The 13,817-nt window shown below is 39.9% G+C and overlaps 2 protein-coding genes across 3 annotated transcripts in view; both read left to right on the forward strand.

Annotated features, from left to right (window-relative positions):
- The window catches only part of LOC136106518 (solute carrier organic anion transporter family member 1B1-like), a 53,650-nt gene that overhangs the window by 8,701 nt on the left and 31,132 nt on the right, over window positions 1-13,817 (forward strand). The gene's annotated exons all lie outside the window — the stretch shown is intronic.
- On the forward strand, window positions 11-13,078 carry SLCO1C1 (solute carrier organic anion transporter family member 1C1). 2 transcript variants are annotated; one of them, XM_071815623.1, is made up of 7 exons: window positions 11-894; window positions 3,284-3,479; window positions 4,543-4,708; window positions 5,127-5,311; window positions 9,532-9,596; window positions 10,820-10,937; window positions 11,981-13,078. In XM_071815623.1, exons 1-7 carry the CDS (start codon window positions 597-599, stop codon window positions 12,201-12,203), a joined length of 1,251 nt encoding a protein of 416 aa, XP_071671724.1. In that variant the 5' UTR covers window positions 11-596; the 3' UTR covers window positions 12,204-13,078. The 2 variants fall into 2 exon arrangements, with proteins under 2 accessions (XP_071671724.1, XP_071671728.1); XM_071815627.1 differs by lacking the exon at window positions 9,532-9,596 and having other exon boundaries at window positions 11,981-12,200.

The following is a 13,817-nucleotide window of genomic DNA, read 5'->3' on the forward strand; positions in this document are numbered from 1 at the left end:
CCACCTAACTAGTACACACAGAAAGAGTCTCTTTGTAGTTCCTTGGATCTGCTCTTGCATGCAGAACTTCTCCAGCTGAGATTTGTAAAATTATGCTAGTGGCCCAGCAAATACCACGAAACTGCAAACATTTTTAATTCACAGATAGTGATTGTTGCAGAAATTGGGATAAAAAAATCTCAGTTTTTGCTAAACCTTTTTCTTTGAGGTGATGTTTTGGAAAAACATGCAAAATCTGATCAGTGTAAGGATGGACACAGACTAGATACAGAATTTTAGGAGGCTATGTGGATTTAGACATGAGCTGTTTTGCACAACTGCATTTCCTTGGCCCTACTTCATCAAAATAATTTCCCTCACTACTTGAATCTGTAATTCAATATGTCTGTGCTTACTGTCAGCTGTGCTGAACACCCTCTGCCCAAAAATTAAGCAAAAAGATGCTGTGGCTGTTTAGGACACATAGAAACCAAATCAGTCCTGGTTTACAATCAAAAGAAGATATTTAAACCAAGAGATTTTTTCTGGGATATTAATGCTTAGTATTTTGCTCCACTGATCCCCCATACAGAAATGGAAGAGCTCTTAGGAGCATCATGGAACTTCATGGATTCCTTCTGAAATGTTGTGCAGTCCTTCTTTGGAAGGTGCAAACATGTTGCAAAGCATTATTCACAGCAGTTACTGTCTCTCTGGCCTGGTTGTCATTTCTATCATTTTGTCTTGCAGACTTCTTGCCATCATTGAAGAGCCTCTTTGGGAATCCAGTTTACATTTTGTATTTGTGTGCAAGTATCATACAATTCAATTCTTTAATTGGCATGGTGACATATAAGCCAAAGTATATTGAACAACAGTATGGGCAAACATCTTCAAAAACTAATTTTGTTATAGGTAAAGTTATATCTGCTTCTCGATCTCTTAAAAATGGACATTTTAGGAGTGGCATATATATACATCTACAGAAAATTGGAATTTTAGGATACTTTTGTTTCTTCTCCTTCCTAGTCTGGCCCTAAGTAGTAGTTCACAGAAGGTAAGTTATTTCATTCCATTTGGTGTTAAATGAAAGGAAGTAAAAGTCACATCAGTGATCACAACATGCATGTGTTAAAAACTTAACACTATCTCAGTGCAACACTGGTGGAGGAATAACAGGTATTTCTGCCCTAACTTTACTTAAGAGCCTTTCTCTGTGATTAAGTTAGTCTCCCAAGCCCTCCCGTACAGCACAAGAGAGAGACACAGTTTCTACCTTTGGGTACGGAGGTGGCCATTTTTGAAGATGTCTTCAGTATATTGAACTTCACTGCCCAGTTGCTGAACCTGCATGCAGGTTTGGGTTCAGCTCCTGAGGTGCTGGGACTCAATAGCATTACACAGCAAAGAGACTTACGTCTATCCAATACTGTTCCAGAGCAGCATTTGTTGCACAGCAACAGAGGTATATATATCTGCTGAAAAGCTGTATTGATCCTTTGTGCTATGTTAATTCCTTAAAGATAGAAGCTGGAATTTCCTGGCATGAAACTCCTCAAAGTAAGGAGAAATCTTCTAGCCTAGTCAATGGCCAGAGAAAGTCCAGGAAACAATCGCTACATTCATTACAGTACTTCTAATTGTATTTAAAGATTTTCTGGAGCTAAGCTTTCAGGTATGTGCAAACTGAGTGAGGCTTAAGATCCATCTGATTTCACAAAGCACAGGGACTATATGCAACAGAGAATGTGTGATGCCTGGGCTAGGGAAGGACACTGGCTGAGTGGTCATCCCTGCAATAAGAACTAAGAGGGTCTATTTTTCTTTCCCTACTTCAATTTATGTTTGTGTGTGTGTGTGTGTGTGTGTGTGAAAACAAATCAATTTCTATCACAGTCTCTCTGACCAATATCCAGATTGTCAGAGCAATCTGAAGCACTCTAGAAAAAATCAGCTGCAGGTCATGAGAGGGTATTTTTCAGCAGTTGCAACCCAAGGGATGAGCAAGAAAGTAAAATAACTCCTGCTGTGTATGTATGATTTTCCATAAATATACACACTTTGCTTCCCTTCCCCCACTTCCCTCACCATGATGCCAGTGTCAAGCAAGGGACTTAGATTGTCACAAACAAAAGGGGTGTATAGATATGGGCAGACAGAGTGTGAGTCCTCTGTGGTGCATTGCATGACTGCCAGTTCCAATCCCAATCCCCTCCTATAAGAAAAAGAGAACAGGAAAACCTGTTGTATAGTGACTCTTAATTTACATATGCCACATTTTGGATGCTTCTTCTAAATCCCCTGAAGTAAAATTTTCATGTATGTGCAGAGTGAAAAATGCCCTCCCAGTGAAGCTTCCTGAACCTTATCAGTAAGTGAACTGGGATCATGTACTTAGCCCAGACACGACTCCTGGGTTAGTTATATAAAATAAGGCTTTTTCTAAAATCAGACATAGCAACTAGCATCTCTTCTAAGCACTGATTTTTTTTCCTTGTGTACAGGTAGATCGAACACTGACTTGAGTCAGAAATGTAAGAAATCCCAGTACACCTCCTAGTAGGCAGATTAGACTTTAATGTTGTAAATTGGTGATTTATTCCAAGTCACCTCCAGTCCCCTGAACAGGCTGCTGAAACATCATCTGCTATATGAATGCATGTATCTGTTGGTACTTGCTTAGGTTTTGTGTGCTCACTCAACTCAGCACCGCTTGGGGTCAGCATGAATTAAAAGCTGCAAACCTCATACACAGCTCTGTGCAAGGGAAGAATTTAATGTGCTGGGAGTGGCTGGTAAAGCTGGGAAAATAATTTTCAGTAACAATGAAACCAGGAAAGGGCACCTTGCTTGACTGTGCAGTATCAGTCACGGTGATCTCTATTTACATCTTTTCTGCACATACTGAACAAGAGGGGGTTTTTGATGTTGTTGTCCATGTCTGTCAATATGGACACTGCTTTGAGCAAAGCTGTCCAGATAAGGATTAATGGTCACCCAGTTTTTCTTGCTTCCTTCAATGCTGTTCCACTTGATTGCCTGAAGCCATCAATTATCTAAACCTTATATATAAAATCTCTCTGTCAAAGGACTAGCAAAGAAATATTTCCCTAGGAGAAAGTTTTTAAAAGCAGTCCCAGCACCTTTTTAGGAACAATCAAAGTCCGGGCAAATAAAATGTCCTGACTGAAGATCTTTCATATTTTGTTGCTTCATGTTATTGCTGCTGCTGTTTTTCTGGCTGAGAAAAACAGTCCATTGATCTGGAGTTTTCATTAATACAATTTTTTCTGTTTGATTTCAGGTCTTATCAACATTCCCGCTGTTGCCTTTGGCATATTGTCTGGGGGACTAATCATGAAAAAATTCAGAATCAGTGTTTTAGGGGCTGCAAAACTCTCCCTGGGATCATCTTTCTTTGGTTACCTTCTGCTTCTCTCATTGTTTGCGATGGGCTGTGAGAACTCGGATGTGGCCGGACTGACTGTGTCGTACCATGGGTATGCTGGGAAGGGCATGCTTCAGTATAAAGTGCTGTTGCAAACCCAACTTCCTCCTCATTTTATTCCACGAAGTATACATTGTTGAAAAGAGAATGACTGACCTAAATATGCTTCCCAGAAATTTGATTCAAAGCAGTGGAAGCCGCTCATTCTATTCCAGCAGGCATTGTGTCAGAACCCGTTCATGATTGTTGCCTTCAGCCCAGAAGGATTTATGCCACAAGTGCAGATTATTTTTTCTGATTTCTTTCTAATTATCTTTGCCATGGGACCCATCCTTTGAGCCTAGAGATTTCTGGAAATGTGAGGAGCTCAGTAGGGGGGATGAGATTCAATTAATTCTTCCTTTCCTCTGTGCGCTGCTGAAAAACTCATGGCATTTAATAGCTTCTGAACCCAAAACTTAAGGATTAATGGATTAACCATGAGTTAGCCATTACATTAACTGTGAGGTACACCAGAGGCTAGGACTTTTTGGTCACTTTTGCCCGTGCTATTATTCTGTAAAGCTCACTTTTTGGTAGGAGTTTCCAGCACCGACTCCACAGCAGCCCCAGGAGCTGCTCCTCTGGTGACTTCAGCAGATGGCTACAGCTAGCAGATAGCTGTCGTGCAAGGTATCAGACCCTCCGCTTGGATGAATCCCATTCTGATCATTTCCTCACTAACTTCTACAGTGGTCATTTCCCACGAATAGCTCAGTCCCCTCTTTCCCACCAGAGTAATCAAACTGTTATGTCCAGTTTTGTTTAAATTGCATCAAGTCTCAGATAACTAAAATCTTAGAAAATCTGAGAAAATGCATGAATAGACATTTTTAGCTGTCCCCCTTAATAAAGTAACTACCGTCTCACAGTAGGTGGTGTGATATTGTGAAAAGCTTTTGATAACAGAGTAAAAATAATTTACACTGCTGCATGGCTGTGAAGAGGCAACACCTTAATGGACTTCAAGACAGCAGGCCTGATCAGGTGTGCCTGGCAGAGCATAACCCATGATTTGATAATGATTTATTCCACATATGCTAGAAAACATCATTGCAATTTCTCTTTTTCTGCAGAACTAAATCGACAACTGATTATGAGCAGGCCCTGTTTTCAGAGTGCAACTCGGGCTGCGCATGTTCCAAGAATGACTGGGACCCCATCTGCGGGGAAAATGGAGTTACCTACATTTCTGCTTGTCTTGCTGGCTGCCAGGCATTCAATGGCAGTGGGAAAAACACCGTAAGACAATCTTTCATTTCCAAATGTGACCAGAGGAAGGGGATTAAAATTGAGTAAGGCAGGTCCTCTCCAGGCCTAAGCTCCTCACGTTTTTTTTTAGTGATTGGCCACCCACATTTAAAACTCTCAATTGCTCTTTCCAGCAGAAATCCCAAGCAAAGAATATAGAAGGGTTGTTTTCTTTTCTAGCTGTTGGCTACCAAAACTGTTTAAAAAAACCCACTGAATACATTCATCAACAGTAGATGCTTCTTTATATATTTCTCTTCTAATGAATAAGACTTTTCCTTTAGAAAAAAAAAAAAAAATTCCAGTTGGATTTAAACTTTTGGCTACCCAGAAAAGCATGATGTGCAATTCCTGAACATCCACTTCTCAGCAGTTCAGGTTATCATACATTTTGCCTGCTGTCTTCCAGGTATTTTTTAACTGCAGCTGTGTAGGAACCTTGGAATCTCCTTCACGAAGCTCCTCAGCTGTGGTGGGACCATGTCAAAAAGGAAATGAGTGTTCAAAAATGTTTCTGTATTTTCTAGTAATATCAGTTATCACTTCATATACTTTGTCAGTAGGTGGCACACCTGGATACGTACTGCTTCTAAGGTAAGAAGTAATTTCTATTAGCATTGCCAATAATTTTCAGGGTGTTTTGACATGTATAACTGGGTCTCCCTCCCCTTCCAGTATTGTGAAATATTTTCAGCTACGCAAAGTGGCTTTTAATTTTTTTTTTTTTTTTTTTTTTTACTATTGAAAGGCATCCTCACAATTTGACAATGAGTTTTCTACCTTTGAAGCAACAATATGCTTATAATTATCTCTACCAGCAATACCTTTCTGGTTTTAAACATCCAAAATATAGGAGACCTGGTTATCATTTATAACAAGTTCCACTTCCCTGAATGCCTTTTACATAACCAGAATGGTGTTAAATGACCTCCATGAAATGGAAATCAGCTCTGCATGTGCCATTGTGTGCACATGTGTGCTTACAGGTAGCCAATTTTCCTCATTTGCTGTGGATACAGATGCACAGCTACACAGAGGTGACCTAACCCGAATCCTCTATATACCCTCAACTCTTCTCATGTAGTCCATTTTATTATTCCATATGATTGTTTCAGTCCAGACTTCTCTCTTCAAGACAAAGATAGATTTAGCCTGAGGGTTTTTTTTTTCTTTAGTAATAATCATGCGTTTATTAAATGCTTGTCCCAAGGGATTGTTCGAATATGTGTTCAACTGCTGGAACTGTTTGTCCATCACCAAGTCTAAGCTTTTAAGCTAATTTTAGAAAGTGCAAAAGCAATATAACACTTGCAGGGATTAATCTGGATTTTTGTCAGCTTATTGAAATTTTTGGATTCAAAATGCTCCTCTGCTCTGTTTTGGAAAGCTTTCTTTCTCAGTTCCTATTTCCAAATTATTTCCAGATGGGTACATTTTACTTCTCAAACAAAACTGCAGTTCAACTAATCTTTATTACTGTTGTGTTTTCTTACCCCAAAATTCTCTTTGTTTTTGAATGAAACTCTCTGGAACAGGCCCTGTCTCATTGCCAGTCTCTTTAGATCACATGGAAAAAGCCAGTACTAGAACTGACGGAGCATAGGCTATATGGAAAACCTTAAATAAAGAAATGTAGCTTCAGCTGTGATTCCAGCACAGTCCTTGAACAAGAAGTAATATTGACATAGAGACTTTCAGAAATTGTTGAGGGTCCTTCTCTACTGCCCTCTACAAACAATGCCAGTGAGGTATATGCCTTAGACCATATAAGCTGTATATCTTTCTCCACCCACCTTGTAGGGTTACTGTTGAGTACTGCAAAAACACATGGCCTCTCTCTCTCTCCAAGGAGTCACTCCAAGAAGAACAATCATATTATAATTCATTTTAGACAATTTTTACTGAAGCTTATGCATCACTGAAACTGTCCATGCACCAAGACGAGCTTGATTCACGAGTGGAGAGCTTGTAGCAAAGCCTTCAGGATTTCCACCAAATTGCCCTCTCTGGTTGCTTCTGATGCATCAGGATTTTTTGGTATATAAATGTGGGCATAGGGCTATGCAGGGATGGAGTTTCCCTCCCATTTGTCTTCACATGATGTCCCCTTTCTATGCATAAAACATACATGTACAGAAAATGTACAGGTATGATACCACACAGGGCCTCAAAACCATCACGGCCATGCTCAACCTCCTGCTTTCCATCTTGTCTCCACTGCAAAAGTGTCTGGGAGGACATGTTCATATCTGAACACCTACGAATTTAAATCACACACAGTTCCCTGCACTTCTCATCCCTAAGAACTTGCTCTCAGGGGGCTTAAAGTTTGATGGATTTATTCAGAAAAGCTTAGAGACATTTTCAATAACAATACTAAAACATTTTGGTATACAAAATCAGCAAAACAGCATTATTGGTTCTGCCCCAGAGATTTTATTTCTGTTGAAAATCATTTTACTTCGCAAGCTGTTTAACTGAAACCGAGAAGCTATGTGCTTTTCTGTTGGATTGAAGACACTCAGATCTGATGTGCAGTTAAATAAAACATATTTCAGTAAGTTAAATTCCTCCCCCCCCCCCTTTTTTTTTCGCTGCAAATGACCTGTGGGCACAATTCCACTTTAAGCTCATGCTTGCTTTTCTGAAATCCATCACTGATTGGCTTTCCCTGAAAATCTGTTTGAACTGAAAGTGTGCTTCTGTTGCCAGAAGGAAAATAAATGCTCTTTGAAAACAGGCCTGAGGTCAAGTTGCAGACTTCATTAAGTATTTTTTCAAATTATCTGTTTTAAAAATCATTCAATATTCAGTCAGCTCTGATAAGATTCCGGTACTTAAGCAAGCTGATGTTTCTAGATGAGCAGATATTGTTGCACCTGCCATAGAGCACAAATACAGCTAAATCTCTAAAGGCCTATAAGATTTAGTGACATTTACTTCAAGGGTTACACGACTGAAATCACTGAAATATGCATACAGCTGGTGACCAAGCCATTTGCTGAAATGTGTTTTTAGTGGTAATAGACTAATTGCAGTTACCGAGGAACTTGGGAAAGCCCTGAAGTTTTGGAGAAAAAAACCCACAATTCAGATAGCTGTTGTTCAAACACCAGCTATGAATAGCAGGTGATTAGGCAGTGAGAAGGAAGTCTCAGATCTCCTTGAGAGATTTGGCTCTTACTCAGGATCTCAAACAGCTCATTTCCGTGCAAAGACAATACAAATGTTCACACTTGTTTTTTTCATCAGAAAGAGAAGATTTTGTTTTCCAGGATATAAGTCCTATGGAACACATAATTGGTTTTATTTTCCACTTTTTGCGTTCTATATCCTCACATTTGGTTAAAAGGACTTCTAAGCTGAGGCGTGCTTGTATAACGTTTATCTGATAGAAAGGTAAAACACTGTTTTTCCAGCTCAAAATCATGTTACATTCATGCCTGCATAGATGGCAGTGACTGCATAAACCACACTATGCACTCTATGACAGACTGTATGATGATAATCCATGATCAGGCCAGTACAGAATAAAGCACTCAGATTACAAAATGGGATGCGCACAACAATTTCTTGACCATGGTACTTCTGTGTCATTTTCCATAAATGTCCATAACATCCTTTTCCATTTTCACAAAATCAAAAGAAGATTACCTGAATATTGTTTACAATATGAGTTCTTAGTGTTACTCTGGCAGTTACATTGGGAAATAATATAATATTACTGGTGGGGAACAAGAGAGCTACTTCTGCAATGTCTTTATTATTTTTTAAAATACGTTCCCAATTACATGAATTTCTGCAGAAGCTGAGTCCATCCTGATTCAGAGCACACAGACTGGACCTCCAAGGTGCTATTTTTATCCATAGTGCCCACTGAATTTCAGCGCTTTTTTTTTTTTTTTTTTTTTTATATTGAATAGAATGACTGTGACAACAAGGAGTTTTATCAATTACTATAATGACACCCATGTGTTACTCACCCCACATATCAAGCATGTTTCAGTTTAATCATGTGACTGAGACTACTCATGTGCTAAGAGTAAAGCGTGTGCTCAAGTTCTGGCTGAATTAAGTACTGCAATAGGCAGGCTGATACATGCTGAATGAAACAGCACACTTAAACAGTCAGTGAGGTTAGCAGCAGATGAGTATCTTACTAATTTGAGTGGTTTCATATGCACACTGCTGCTGGCATGGATGTGAAAGGCCCTTGTTCTCCTGCCCACCACCTTCACCCTCCTGGAAGAGGCAGGATGATGACCCACAGCTGGAGCAGGGCTGATCTGGAACCAGGAAGACTGATGTCTGTGCTGGGTCCCCGCTGCAAGCTCAGAAAAGTACAAAATAGAAATGATCTGTTGTGTCAGAGAATGGCTTGGCAGATTCGATTCACCTTTACGGAAGGTGTGATCCTCATCCTAAATACAGTACAATGAAAACCAAGTGCCTAAATACTTTGTACTAACCTGGGTTATGGTCCACAATTTAAAAGTGTGTTTAACTGAATAAGACTATCCAAGGATGCCATTTCAGAATCAATTTTCTTGTCCTGCATTAGAAACAACTAAGTGCTGGTATTACCATCACCTTCTTAAAAAGTTATATTGAATATAGATGTTCAGAATTCCTAGATACAGTTCTGATTTTATCACATTATTTACATATTTCTGTAATCCTGGTGAAGTCAGTGTCAGTACAGAGGGAAAAAAAAATCACATTTCTTTCCTTCCTCTTGCTTTCTGTTTGTGTTCAAATTATACACAGTCAATCACTTATTTATATTTAACACCATTTTTAAATTTTATTTTTAGATGCATTAAACCACACTTGAAATCATTTGCACTTGGTATCTATACCCTGGCAATAAGAGTACTTGGTAAGTCCAGTTGTACTCTTGGGTTTATTTTAGTACACTCCTAACTAATTGTTTATCCTAGAATGAAACTTTTGAAAAGAACAATGTCTAACTGTCAAGTTAATATTACATGATTAAAAAACAAAATAGGAAAAGGATTGAAAAAAGGAAGCAGCTTTGTATATATACATAGTTTAACTGTGTCTTAGATATAATAAAAATATACACTACTAAAGTACATAGAGGTGACAGGTGATCCTTTGGACTATGAAGTTAACATCAAAATTACTTCTCATCTATCCTTATTCAACAACAAGTGTAATAGAACCGCTACGGCTCAGAATTTGTGATCATTTTTTCACGCATATTTTCATTAGTTTCTAAGAGAATTAATATAAGTACAGATGTGCCTGAGGGTAGGGTTCACTGCAGCCTTGTCGTAGAGCCACCTTTAAGTTTTCTCTAAAATCAAGGGTACCCTGAGGTATCAATGAACTGGAAACTCTAAAATCCTTTATGTCTTAAGGCAATAATTAGCAAGAAGTAAGTCATGTGTTTAAATAGAGTAGACATAGGCGAACTGGAGGAGTCAGGTGAAATGACATCAAAACAAGCTGTTGGCTGCTTTCCTCACACTTCTAGGCCAGGATTTTCCCTCCGGCAACCAGGAGTGGTTCCCCAGGTTGCACAAAGTCCATCATGTCCCTATTAGCACCTGAAGAAAGGCTTTTCCTTTCCAACACCCACAAGCAATGCAGTAGGTTTCCTCTTGCCGTAGCAGGATCTCTGGATACTTCTAGCCCCACTGCAGGCTCCCAGCCTCGCTGTCTCTCCCGCTTCTCATGCCCCAACCAACACATAGGACACCCCCAACTGCCAGCTGAACAAGCCAAATCACTCTCAATAAAGGAGAAATATCTCCTTTTTCTTCTTTTTCTTTTATCCCAGAGGAGTCATGCAGGGTCAAGAAAACCAAGCCATGGCCAGCACTCCTTCTCCCAGCTTCCACTGGCTTTTTGATGTTAAACTGCATTTCCTCCCCACCCTGATTCCCCACAGGGAGGAAAGGGCGGTGTGTGCCTGGGCAGCACAAGGCACAATGTCTCAAACCGGCAAATGTTATGGAAGTGTCATTGCTGTTTCAGTGTACTATTTAATGTCCTGCAAGAACACGTCTCTAGATGAGAATGGATCACTCTGGAAAGTAACCTTCTTGCATCTATTCACTTGTTAAATACACCCAGCGGGAATTCCAGCCCCAGTGTATTATGGAGTGGCCATAGATACAACTTGCCTGAAATGGGGAAGCAAAAGATGTGGGGGAAGAGGAGCATGCAGACTCTACGACTCCAGAACACTCAGGTAAAAGCTCTTCTCCATTCATTCTTCCACTTGTGTTAAGTACCTCTACATCTGGCACTGGTAGAACAATTTCTGTCAGAAAAATTAAAATGAAACATTTGATGCCAAATGAAAAAGTCTGACTAGCAAAATTGACTATAATGCTCAGGTTTTAGCATTCTCTTTTGGTTTGGTCTCTTCGAAGTGTGTGTGGGGAGTATTTTATTTCACTATCAAGTGGAAATATTAAAGTCACTTGGGTTTTCGTCCCCAAAAATATTCAGTTAAACCTCAATTTTATGCTAAAGCTTCCCCTATTTTTCAACAACTCTCCTACGAGAGAGAGTGTGTAAGTAAATAAGTAAGTTAATAAGTAAAAGGGCAGTTAAACCTCATTATTGCTCCATGTTGGAGCTGGACCAAAAAAAGGAAGGGAAGGTTGCCACAAAGCATGCTTGGCTTAACTAGAGGCTCAAGCAGAATGTTGTCTTTATCAATTTATTTCTAAAGGAGAGTAATTGTCTGAACAGCAATCATGAAAGACATTACCAGAAATAGAGAATGGAACAAATGTAAAAGGAAAATGAGAGAACAGGTTGCCCTTCCCCCACCCTCAGGAAAAAACACGAGGGGAGGGTACATCTTGTTTTGAAACTTGAAGAAAAGAACAAAAGCTCAGTTGGGATTCATTGCTAATAAAGAATAATGCTGTGATTGTTGCTGCTGTTGTTACTATCGTTATGCCTGTAAAGCAAAAATAGCATCAAAAGGTCTTGGTATCACTGATACTGTTTATGAGGCAACTAAAAATAAATTAATTACCCTAGAAATATTCATGTTATTCTCACTGAAGCACATTGGATGGGGGAGGTCAGTCAGTGCCTGAGATGCATTCTTGATCACAGACCACACAATACCTGACCTTGGTGAGCAATCAAACTCATTGCCTTGCTTGAAGAGCTTTCTTACTCAGTCATACTGCATAAAAATATAAATGTGTCCTTGATGCCTTTTAGTCATGTGTTGCCTTTGAAATAGACTCTGATCAATAATTTCTCTCTCAGGTATGTGTATCTGGGGCTGACTTTGGTGTTGGGCATGGTGTCCATTTTCTTCAGCGTTGCTGTCCTTTGGGTTCTCCGGAAAAGGTCTTCTCCACAAGATGAGACTCTCTCAGCCAATGGGGAGAGAGGCACCTGTGGGACAAAGAGCAGGAAAGATAACTTTGTCAGTAATGATCATTTAATTCAGACAACTTACTGGCCAGAAAAGGAGACTAGACTTTAGGAAGACTGAGATCTCCACTGTGACTTTACCCAGTGAGTGGCGATTCCAGGCAAAAATTCATCATCAGTGAAGCGGTATCTTAGTATCCACCCCAAAAATGGTCACCTTCATGTAACATTTACTGTAAAAACCAAACATTTTACCACATGTACAGCTCTGAAAACGCTACTCACCTTTTGTCCTGTCAAACCAGTGCCACTCAAGTGAGGGGATTTGTTATGGCTGGGGAGGTGCAGCTTTCTCCCTTGCCAAGAAGCCGTTCCTGCGGCTGCTCCTCAGCTCCATCCCTCCTCTTCAAGCTGCAACAGCCACTGCTGCCCCTCGGCTTCCTTCTGTGTGTGAGGGGTAGCAGGGAGGCTGCAATGCAGCCTTCTCTACCATGTTACCAGGCCAAGAGGAGCTGTTGCAAGAAACACAACTTGGCAACCTGAAAGGTGCGGGGTTGTTCTGCACATGGCTCACCCTCGCAAATGGTGCGGCACAGGGCAAGAGGTTTGCTGGAAGTACAAATCTGCAACAGGCCCTGGGAGTCTCGTGAATTCAATCCATAATACTTAAGACATCAAATGTTGTGGTTAAGGATTCTTCATCAAGTAGCTCTGCTGTAGCACAGCAATAAGAGCAATAAAAGTTGTAATTGAAGTCAAAGAGACCATGAGAATGTCATCCAAAGGAAACTGGAATAAAATTAGAACTTTTTTAGGTTTCCAGCAGTTTCTTGCTACTTGCTAGTACTCAGTTTACTGAATAATACCATGCATTTTATGCAATGTAATAACATCATGATACAAGATACATATGATTTATTAAAAAAGAAAAAAAGAAGAACAAACTGTGAAAAAACAGCTTGGGAACAATAAAATGAGTTCAAAGACCAGGTGATTTGGGTTTTTTCTTTTAATTTATTGTATTTGCTACCTGAAGCTGAGATTTGTATCGTAGTATCCCTTGGTATATATTTTTTTTTAAGTTTGACAACATTTGGTATTAAATACATTTAGGATAAGGAGTAAAATGGACACCTGTTTAACATGGAACAAAATTTCAAGAATGCTTGCACTGAACAAAATTGTGACAATACCGCTCCAAATGATGTCTTTTAAGGCAACTAGAATTTTAGAGCACATGATCAAAGATATGCTTCACACTTCATCACAATATTGGCATCTCAGCAGTGACTGTAGGTACCCTGCTGCCTACCTGGGCTCACAGGTCAGAGGCAGATGTGGAACCTCTCCTGTGGGATGCATGAGAAGGGACAGATGTATAAGAATGGCATTTACTTAGCTTTATCAATGATAAATTCTTACACTGTGCCATTAGAGAACTAGCTAATCCTTTCAGTAGGAACATCAAGAAGAGGACATTGCCTAAGCACCAAATATCTGCAGAAGGTAAGGATTTAAAGCCATCACTTGAGAAAATGCAGTTGTCAGAGGAAGGATCAGCACCACCTACCATTTGCCACACAGGTGGATGTTTAGACAGTGGCCTGGAATATGGGAGACATAGTCTCCTGTCCCAGCTCTTCGTCCTTCCAAATGGGTGTCAGAGCCTGCAAGCACTGGGGTACTAGAGAGCTGTGGCTGTTCACTTTGCCTTATATAACTGGAC

The sequence above is a fragment of the Patagioenas fasciata genome, chromosome 1 (assembly GCF_037038585.1).
Source record: "Patagioenas fasciata isolate bPatFas1 chromosome 1, bPatFas1.hap1, whole genome shotgun sequence".
Taxonomy (NCBI): domain Eukaryota; kingdom Metazoa; phylum Chordata; class Aves; order Columbiformes; family Columbidae; genus Patagioenas; species Patagioenas fasciata.

What these genes read in the sequence shown, in the direction of transcription:
- SLCO1C1 (XM_071815623.1), top strand. Translation starts at nt 597, where the DNA reads ATGGAACTTCATGGATTCCTTCTGAAATGTTGTGCAGTCCTTCTTTGG. An exon ending in ATGGCAGTGGGAAAAACACC is followed by an intron (nt 4,709 to 5,126) that starts GTAAGACAATCT and finishes GCTGTCTTCCAG; the next exon opens with GTATTTTTTAACTGCAGCTG. An exon ending in CCTGGCAATAAGAGTACTTG is followed by an intron (nt 9,597 to 10,819) that starts GTAAGTCCAGTT and finishes AAATACACCCAG; the next exon opens with CGGGAATTCCAGCCCCAGTG.